The sequence below is a fragment of the Carassius carassius genome, chromosome 9, assembly GCF_963082965.1.
Source record: "Carassius carassius chromosome 9, fCarCar2.1, whole genome shotgun sequence".
Lineage (NCBI taxonomy): Eukaryota > Metazoa > Chordata > Actinopteri > Cypriniformes > Cyprinidae > Carassius > Carassius carassius.
The window spans coordinates 32,838,519-32,849,021 of NC_081763.1; the positions used below are offsets into that span (position 1 = coordinate 32,838,519).

General features: G+C 39.2%; 1 protein-coding gene across 1 annotated transcript in view; it reads right to left on the reverse strand.

The window, feature by feature from the left end:
- Nucleotides 1-614: 614 nt before the first annotated feature.
- The window catches only part of LOC132149629 (envoplakin-like), a 13,704-nt gene continuing 3,815 nt past the window's right edge, over nucleotides 615-10,503 (reverse strand). Inside the window, exons 2-11 of the mRNA XM_059559021.1 lie at nucleotides 9,031-9,089; nucleotides 7,974-8,146; nucleotides 7,666-7,844; nucleotides 7,433-7,571; nucleotides 5,427-5,620; nucleotides 5,151-5,301; nucleotides 4,785-4,868; nucleotides 4,586-4,690; nucleotides 4,410-4,502; nucleotides 615-4,325 (exon numbers count right to left, since the gene is read on the reverse strand). Coding sequence (XP_059415004.1) covers nucleotides 855-4,325; nucleotides 4,410-4,502; nucleotides 4,586-4,690; nucleotides 4,785-4,868; nucleotides 5,151-5,301; nucleotides 5,427-5,620; nucleotides 7,433-7,571; nucleotides 7,666-7,844; nucleotides 7,974-8,146; nucleotides 9,031-9,089 — 4,648 coding nt within the window. The 3' untranslated portion in view covers nucleotides 615-854. The remainder of the gene's footprint in view (nucleotides 4,326-4,409; nucleotides 4,503-4,585; nucleotides 4,691-4,784; nucleotides 4,869-5,150; nucleotides 5,302-5,426; nucleotides 5,621-7,432; nucleotides 7,572-7,665; nucleotides 7,845-7,973; nucleotides 8,147-9,030; nucleotides 9,090-10,503) is intronic.

Below are 10,503 nucleotides of genomic sequence, written 5' to 3' on the forward strand. Positions count from 1 at the left end.
AATTTTACAACAGACTTATTGTATCGTGGTTAAAAATTGTGTAAACACTCTATATTGTTTTTGATGGTGAAGGAATAATTATTTGTTTGCGCAGGGATTTTGAGATGATTGATTTTTGCACAATACTGTATTATGACCAGAGGGGATTCTGTGGTGATCAGGAACAATCTGAATTAAAGTACTTTGATTTGTTTGCGAATTAAAAATGTGCATATGATTGCAACTGTACTGTGATATGCATTCTCTCTCTCTCTCTATTTATATATATATAAAAAATATGTTCTATATTTTTTCAGTCATACATTTATATGAATTTTTTTTAAATAAAATTGCAGATGGTAAACCTATTTGTGTATATATGTTGTTTTTATGTTAAGATCACAACTATATCAACTTTTTTGCAAGTGTATTGTGATTTTAATATTTTTTTTAACTGATTTTTATGATTAATTTTGATTTTTACTGACTCACAAATCACCTGCAGTTCCCTTTCAAACCTCCAGGGGAAATTTGCGAAACCCTGGTGTTGAGCGTTTTCAATAAGAGATTGAATTTACTGTAGAAAGTCACTTTTCCTAGCTGGAAAATTAAAACATACACAGTCACTTTAGGTATAAGTGAAATAGGATTTTTTATTATATATGAATTTCAAAAAGCAATTCAGCCCATTCATCAAGACAAACCAGAAAATAATGAGTAACTGCATGTTAAAAACAAAGACAGGAAAAGATAAACTCCTCAGTATGAGAGGCACCAGAGAATATTTATTTTATATATGGTTATGAAAAAAGCCCTAGAATTAAAAGCCCCTTGCTATGCAGCACTTAAATCTGTCATCACTCTTTGGGTTGTCTTTATCTTTTGGAGAAATTGTAGCTGGAATAGGATGGAGCGTCAACGGTGTCAGTTGAGGCAGCAGGGAGCAGGAGCAGCCCTGTGGTGTAGTCCTTCTTGCATCGAGCCATGGCCTCCTTATATGTGATCTTTTCCTTCTTGGTGGGGTCAATCACATTCTTCACGAAGGCCGAATCATCCTGAAGTTGCTTGGCCATAGATGCATCAATCAGTTTTGTGTTAACAGCATTTTGTAAGTCAATACGACCTGCTCGTTTCGGGTCTACCAGTCCGCCAGTCAGCATCTGCGCCTCCATGAACCACATGGCACTGTCGTTGGGAATCATTCCCCTTCGGGCAGCTTCTCCCACTGACATTCGCTCTTTGGACACAGGGTCTTCAAAGCCAGTAAAGGCCTTCTGGGCACTGAGGAGTTTGTGAAGATGGCTTGACTCAATCAATCCACACTCTGCTGCCTTGTGAATGGAGAGTTTGTCTTTTTTGTTCAGGTCCACAATACCTCCAGTGGCAGCCTGAGCTTCCAGAAGCCTCATTGCTGTGTCTTGATCAATCAGTTTGCGTGTAAGTGCACTTCGTACAGACATGCGGCTGTCTGTGGTGACATCTAAGATACCTGAAATGGGGAAAAGCTCATCTCCACTGGTGATCAACAGTGAGTTTAAGTTGCTATTGCTGGAGTAGGACAGGCGGCGCGTCAGTGAAGAGGAGTTGTAGCTCTGGCTTGTTGGGGCTATTGTCTGAACAGTTGTTGTTTGAGTTGCACTTAGAGGAGGGAGGGATGTTGATTTCTTCTCCCCTGCAACCAGAAGAGCAAACTCTGAAATGGACATTTTGCCCTCTCTGTAGCGCTGAAGCTCATTCTTGGTCAGTCTGCCATTTTTCAGGGCTGTCTCGATGGAGTACTGCTTTCCACTTTTACGATCCTGCAGAAGCGTGGTCTCACCTTCAGGACCAGTGGTTGTGATTTCCTCCCAACTACACTCAAGCTCTTGGAAGTGGATGTACTGATTGCGATCAATCAGACCTTCAACATAGGCATCATAGGCTGACATGTCTTTGCCAGTCTCTGGGTCCAGAATTGTGACTTTGGTGGAGACATTGGTCTCTCTGGTGTTTGTCTCTGTGTGATGCACCTCCTTTATTTGTTTCTGGAGCTCCATGATAGTAATTTCCAGTTGGTTGATAAGCTCTTTCACTTCCAGGATTTCTCTCTCCAGGCGCTGGACTTCAGACTCCAGCTTGATGCTGTTTTGCCTGCTGACTTGGTTCCTCTCACTCAAGAGCTTGGATTGATGTTGGAAAGTTATGGTGATCTCCTGTTTTTGGGACTCTAGTCTTCTCAACTCCTGGAGAAGTTCATTCATCTCTTTATTGATTCTATCCCTGTACACAATCAAGGTGGTCTCTTCTTGAGAGAAATTTGTTCTGGTTGTATGAATTCGAGTTATTTTGTTGTTGAGTCGCAGAAGTTCTTCATCTTTGAGGGCTCTTGCATTCTTCAACTGGGTTAGTTGGGCTCTAAGGTTTTCTCTTTCTGCCTCCACCGTTTGGTCCTTCTCAACCCTAATAACCTCTTTATGGATGACCTTCTCCACAGATTTCTCTTTGGTCAGAGACTCTATCCTGATTTTGAGGTTTCGAATATCTCTCTCCAGGCGGGAAAAGCTGGCACTCTCATTTTCCAGGGTAACGCGAAGGTCAGTGATTAGTTTGTCAACTGTAGGGTCTCTCTCAACTTTCAAAACCTCCTCTATAACAATCTTTTCCTCAACAGGTGTTGGACAAGTTTCAAGTTCATAGATTCTAGCCTTGATTTGTCTCAGCTCTGTCTCTACCTGGATCTTCTTCTGCCGATCCACAAGCTCCAGCTTTTTCTCCAGCTCCAGGACTAGAGATCTCATCTGCTGCACCTCCAGTTCTAGCTGCCTACGAACCTTTATGGTCTCCTCCAAAGTCTTGACTAACCTCTGGTGGGCCAGAATCTGACTGGGATCTGTCTGGAGGCGCACAATTTCTTGGACCACAACCCTTTCTTCTGGTTTCTGTCTCTCCAGCACAATGTACTTGTTTTTAAGGTCAAACACATTCTCCTCAACCGTTCGGCGACGTTGAATTTCCTCTCGTACTTCCCTCCTGAGATGTTCAGCTTCCTTCTCCAGAAGAGGGTCATTTTCATACCTTATAAATTCTTTGGTCACCACTTTGGTCTCCACCTTTGATCTTTCAGCCTTCCACTCATCCCTGTCCTTGCGTAGACGAATCACCCGATTCATAGTGGAGTCAAAATTGGTTCTCAAAATGGTGAGCTGCTCATTCAACCTCTTAATTTCTTTGACAATTTCAGGACTCCTCTCTTCTTTCACCAACTCTCGAGTCACTTCCTTCAGTTCAACCTTTGGCTTCTCGGAGCGCAGAGTCTTCAGATCCACCATGATCACATTGATCTCATTCTCAATGCTAGTACGACGTCTGCTTATTTCAAGAAGCTCGTTTCTCAGCCGTCTCAGTTCCACCTCTGTCTCAGGGTCAATCCTGTAGATCTCATGGATGATCTCATTAAACTCTATCTTTTGTTTGATGGTCTCCACTTGGCTGTAGCGGAGCTGAAGGCTGGAGAACTCTTTCATCAAAATATTGTATTCACGGACCAGTTCTTCCAGGTGTACACGGAGGGTCTTGGACTCTTGTAGGAGTTCAGCATCCTGCTCCACCCTTTTCACCTCCTTGATGATAGTTTTCGGTTGTATAGTTGGAATAATCCTCTCTAGATTATTGATCTGACTCCTTATCTGGAATATCTGATCATTCAGGTTCTGGCATCTGACACCTTCATTAGAGATCTCGCTCTTCAAGTTTAACACAGCTTTCAGCATTTCGGGGTCTTTTTCTAGTTTCACAACCTCTTTCAAAACCAATGTCTCTTTTATCACAGGCCTCTTGCTCTCCAGGACAGTAACTTCCGTTCTCATATGTACCGTTTCACTCTCGTGCACTCGAATTTCCTCCCTTAGCTTGAGTATGAGCTCCCTGATCCTCTTGGCTTCCACATCCAATTTGGGATCACGCTCAATTTCAGTAAGCACCTTTGTCACCAGCTTGGGCTTCACTTCGACAATTTCATGTTCACAACTGACAATTTTTTTATTGACAATCTCAATTTCGGTGTGCAATTCGGATCGTTTATTTATCTCTTCCATTATCCTGCTCTTAAGTGCTTCCAAGTTGGCCTCCAGCTTCTGATCACGGTAGTAATGAACAGTTTCCTTTTCTTCCACTCGCTCCACACCTCTCCGACTCTTCAGGGACATCATACGTTTCCTGTAGGTCGTTAAATCATTCTCGGCATGAGCACGGCGAGATATTTCTTCAAGCAGTTCTCGCTTCAGACCGTCAACTTCGTCCATGTCCCTCTGCTGACTTTGAATCTGAAGTTGCTGCCTTACCACCACATGGCTCACAATTTCATCATTCTATTCATGGGGGAAAAAAAGATTGGTTTATGTTAAGTCAAGAAGTTCATGGTAGCTTTATATCCTTCAACAACATTACAGTACCTTGCTGATGAGGTCCTTGGCCAATATCACTTGATTTAGTAGTTGATTATTCTGTGCTGATACTTCAGAGTAAAGGTTCACAACATCCCTTTCCTAAAGTAACAAATTGTACAGATATTTGGAAATGTACATAAACAATAAGTCATTATTATGGTCATTATGGTAAAGCAACCTACCTTCCTCTGCACAGCTTCAGCCAGGGTGATGTTATCAAGTCTTTTTGTGTTCATTTCTGGTTTTCCCATTGCACTGCGGTATTTGTTAGAATTCAATTCATACTCCTGAAGACACAGAAGCAAGCAATCATTTACATTCAAGTTAGAACTGACATGCGAAATGTGCAGTAGTATAATCATGTTCAAATGGCCATCGTACGTTAAGAATGATCTGCAGTTCATGTGAAATTTTCACCACCCGGTTTGCATCATCCTGCTTTCTCTTGATGTCTTCAACTGCCCTCTGCAACCAAAATTGTTTTTACATGATATTACAGTATAATCCAACATATCTGAGATATATGCCACTAGTGGTACTAAACGGAATTGCAAAAAAATAAGCAATCAATATACTAATAGCATTAGTCCTAGTTGTTTTTACATCAACAATTATTTCTTCTTTAAGAATTAATACATATTTACAATAAATATATCCGATAATATTAATAATTATAAAAAACGTAAAGTAATCAAATTAATGAAAATCAACCATTTTAAAACTGTGCCAATAAAACTTAATACTGACCAACTGAGAGTGTTGCTTGGCATAGATTTGCGACACACTTTCACCTGGCCAAACTTCGTTGTTGGGCATATTGATGAGGAAAGCAGTGAGCGACTGGATGGCACGGTTAAATTCCGTATTTTTATTCATGGCCTCTTGCAACAGAGTTGTCCTGTGAAGTAAAACGTTTATGGATAGAGTCTTAAAAGACTATAGCGCTGTAAAAAAGCAGACTTGCCTCAATAAACAAAAAAGACGTCAGCACAAAAAAAGAAGATGCCTTTTTTGACATCTCACCTTTGCTGCAGCTGGCTGTTGATGTTGGAGTAGCGATTCCTCAAGTTCTTGACCTCGGTCTCTTGGTGGGTGATGTCAGGGCAATACTCCTGGAAGATCTTCTGCAGGGAGCTGCATGCCTGCTCTGTGACAGCCAACTCACGGTTCAACTGCTGAATGTCATCTTTCTTGGATATAACCTCTTTACTCATGGTCTGAAGAGAAAACAATTGTAGACATACAGACAAATCAATACAATGTTTTGAATGGGAAGTTGTACCATATCCAAACCATTCCTGCTTTAATTTCAGCACTGAATCTAAAAATGACTTGAACTGGTAAACTGGTATGTTTCTTTCATAAGGCTTAAGAAGACTTTGAATATAATCCATAATACAATACCATTCAAAAGTTTGGGATCCGTAAGATTTTGTTTAATGTTTTTGAAAAAAGTATCTTCTGAAAAACGAGTCTGGATTTATTTGATCGAAGCATAGTTAAAACAGTAATATTATGAAATATTATTACAATTTAAAATAACTGCTTTATATTTAAATATATACAGTACATTACATTAAAGTGTAATTTATTTCTGTGATCAAAGCTGAATTTTAAGCATCATTGCTTCAGTCTTCAATGTCACATGAACCTTCAGAAATCATTCTAGTATGCTCATTTGCTCATCACTGTTGAAAACTGTTGTGCTGGTACATAATTTTGTGGAAACCATCATACATTTTATTTTTTAGGATTCTTTGTTGAGTAGAAAGTTCAAAAGAGCAGCATTTATTTGAAGCAGAAATCATTTTTAACATTACAAATGTCTTTACTGTCACTTTTGATACATTTTTGATAAATTTAATCATTTTTAAAATAAATAAAACTGCATCATGTTAATGCATTTCTCATGTATAATTTTAAGAAAGTAATTGAGAATACTATAGATAAAGATACACCCTACCAGCAGAGGGCATCATTGAGTGACAGCCAAAACAAAGCTTACCATGCATCAGATTGGAAATAAAGCTTCATGTCCTACAGAAGTCCGTAGCATATGTAGTCAGCATTATTTCGCTGAATAAGTTATCCCCTTAACTGTCACTCACGTTTTTGAAGATAGACTTGAATGTGCATGATACAAACCTAAATTTGTATAATTCATGACTGAAAACATTTCGTAACATGATATTGATGTAGCATTTACATGGTAATGCAATGTCTGATTTTAAAATGGATTAATTTTTAGATTAAGTTTTCAGTCGATATATAATTTCTGATGATTTCTAAAATGTGATAGAGAAAAAGGCAACGAGGAAGTCTTTTTTTTTTTAACAAAGGTCAAAACTCCTGTTACAATGCAGATTGTTGAGGGTGCACTCTTGTCATAAATTAATCTATTACTTTTCCTACATTTTTAACAAAAAACATTGGTAAAATATATATTTAGGAGTCTTAGACCTTTCCAACGATATATAGTTTGTCAAAATTAGATTAGATTAGATTGTAATATAGTAAGGTAAACCTAGGCGTCCCGTATTCGGGACGGGGTGACAGTTAAGGGTTTTTAAAATGCGTGTATTATTAATTACATTTTCAATAGGAGTAAAATGTTATGTTATGTTATGTATGGTTAATTAATTATTTATTGTACCAACATATAAATCTTTAACTGCTTCAAAATGAATGCTGTTAAATAAATTTTTGTTGAAACATTTGCCGTTAGCCTACTTTAGAAAAAATAAATAAAACCTAATTACACAAGGTGAATTAACGTATACAAAGCATAAACCTTTATTCAGATTTCGTGAACACTTTGTCATTTGAAATGCATATTTCTTTTAGGATCTCGTTCAGCTGATGTTTATGTGCGCTACTGTGATGAATATGATATGTAACTTTTTAATACGCAGGGGAACTACTAGAGAATGTGTGGGACTACTAGAGAATACCAATATGGCGGCGCAGCGGCTTCACTTTTATGCCGTCACAAGCCATCCAGTTCTCTATTAAAGATCAGTGGTGTCTACCTGCAGCTGTCCGGAGTGGCTGCGGATGGCATTGGGTTCATCTAATACACCAGGGTCTGCAGCCAACTCATCCTCGTACGCAGTCAGCATATTGCACACCTTCTTGATCTGTTTCTCCAGGAACATGGAAGACGTGATCCTAAAGAAATAATCCCAAGTTTTTACCATAGTATGTCTCCAAAAACCATAGAAATACCACAATACATTATTGCAGGCTTCTTGTTGTTTCTTACTTCTTGTGATAGAGATCAGAGAGGGTGGTGATGTTGTCGAATTTGTTGTTGATTTTGCTCAGCTTCAGAGGCAGTGAGGATGTGGTGGGCCCCAGGGGTTTCTGGGATATCAGGGGCTCCATGTCTCTCTGAGCTGATGCTTTCTCGGCCTCCAGGTTTCTTAGAATTGTGACAAAACCCTGGAGAGATCAAAGCAAACTGTGAGTCAGTCAATGTTTCCTACAAACTATATTATCCAGCATTTGTTTCTCCTTTGACCAACTAAACCACATTTAGATTTAAAATCTAGTTTTGATTCCCGCTCTTACATTGTGGTCTTTGGTTCTGGCGGACAGATCTCCGATGGGTGCAGCGCGATCTAACGGAGACCTCATTTGGTTCTGCATGTCTTTCTCTAAGTTCAGAAGGTCTAAATAGATCTGTTCCAGCCGGCTGTCAATGAGGCCGGCCTTCGCGCTGTCAGGGACGGTGGCCACAGCGACTGTCGGGAGAAATAACATCATTTACAACTCAAACTCAACATGATAACTCACCATCAGGCGTTTGTTTCTTCATGGGAACAGACACTTGTTCAGAAATGGATGCTCAGCAGTGAATGGGTGCTGTCAGAATGAGAGTCTGAACAGATGATAAATACATCACAATAATCCACAACTATCCCACACCACTCCACTCTATCAGTTAATGCCTTGTGAAGATAAAAAGCTGAATGTTTGCTAGAAAAAATCCATCTTTAAGATGTTTTAACTTTAAACTGTTGTCTCTGGCTAAAATACAAACACAATCCTTTTGGAAAAAGTCCATCTCCTGTTGTCTATCACATCAAAATCCACCAACATTCAGTACACATATATATTGTAAACAGTGTTTGATCTGTGCAGATTTCTCTCCTGATTCAGACCAGATTACTTTTTCACTGGAGGAAGCAGTATTAATGGTTATGGTATTTTAGCTGCAATTGTGATTTTTTTTTTATCAGCTGTTTGGACTCCCATTCTGATGGCACCCATTAACCGCAGAGGATCCATTGCTGCGCAAGAGATGCAATGCTGAATTTCTCCAAATCTGATAAAAAAAAAAGAAAGAAAAAACTGATCTACATCTTAGATGGCCTGAGGGTGAGTACATTTTCAACATTTTTCACATTTTCTTTTTTTTGGGTGAACTGTTCCTTTAACTGAAAAAATAAAAATTCCAAAAATTCCAAAAACTAAATTACAAAAACTTTAATTGAAATTAAAATAAAAACTCCCAGAACACACACACACACACACACACTCACAAAAGAAATAGACAATACAATAAAACCTATTTAAAAATATAAACAAACCCTATGGTAGTACTGTATATCAATGGTAAACAGACCTTGTTTTACGAACTGCGTAAACTCCATCTCCTTCAGACCAGAGAAATCTCTGCTCAGACTGAATACAAGACAAGAACACAGCAATGTTAAAACAGGAAGCAGCTGGGAGAGCTAGACCTGCACTTCCTGCCTCTCAGGAGCTTTCTTACCCGTCCACCCTGTCGATGGCGTCTGAATCGGGCGGAGGGATGAGCTTGGTCTCTCCCGTGCTGGACTTCACCTCCCAGATCTCCTCTCTGGGATCAGAGACCAGCGTGACCTTGTCATCTCTTTTCACAGAGTCCTGCAGCAGAGAAACGTTTAGCACGGTTCGTCCTCCACTGATGGGCTTTCCAACACATTACAAATGTCTCTACTGTCACTGTTGACCAATTTAATGCATCCTTGATCAATAAAAGTATGAATTAATGTCATACTCTCTGTATGCATGCATTTATTTATTTAATGTTCATTACGTATTAATCTAATTTGTATTTATATAATCAAATGTTGAGTGTGTGTGTGTGTCTTGCCTCCAGCAGCAGTTCATCGGCCAGCAGGAGGTTGTTCTTCACCTGATCGGTGTTCTGCTGTAAGCTCAAAGCCAGCATGTCACTGTCCTGCGACCTGAACAGATGAAAACACGACAGACGTTCAGCTCCAGCCCCTTCATACGCCTGCCTGGACGCTTCACCTGCTTCAGTGACTCTAAACATCAAGCTCATGTAACATGTGTTTAACAGTGTGAGAGTCACTGTCACTGCTGCTTTCATCGGTGGCTTGGCACCTTCAGCAAAAGAAATGCCATAAGATTTCAGTTTCTACTTTCTCCACCGCTCGTATCAATCTTCATCTGTCAATCACTCGCTCTGTCAGCTCATCTGCACTTTTACTGAGCTGACGGTCACACCTTCCAGAGAGAGAGAGAGAGAGAGAGAGTGATTGACAGGTGTGTGGGCGTGTCTGTGGAATGTTGAGGTGGAACTCTCAGAATTCCTGCTCTATTCTCCAGGAATCTCTGCTGCTGCTGTGTAAAGTCACACCCTGGACGTGCGGGCGGCTCTTTGTCTTCACACAATCAAGCGTGTGGCTGCTCTTTAAAGGCAATGCATTTCTGGGAAGAGTCTTTCTGCTCACGCCTGCGGACTTCAGCAGTGACTCAAAACGTGATTAAAAATGGTGAAAAATAATAAACATCACGTATGTTCTAAAAAAATAACTTTACTTTTAAAAATCAATTTGTCAAAATCCATTCGATGGCATAATCATCAAGTAAATAAATATATAAATAAATATTTGATTAAAAAAGTTAAACGCTAATAAAAATTTTGAAAAGAATATTATATAGTACAAATATGAACTGAGAGACTGCATGAAATACTTGCACTTTTAAAAATGTATTATTTAAAATCCATACAATAGGCATAATCATGTTTTAAAAATAATTAAAACAAATGCATAAATATTTAATTATTTCAAAACTTAAAAGAAAA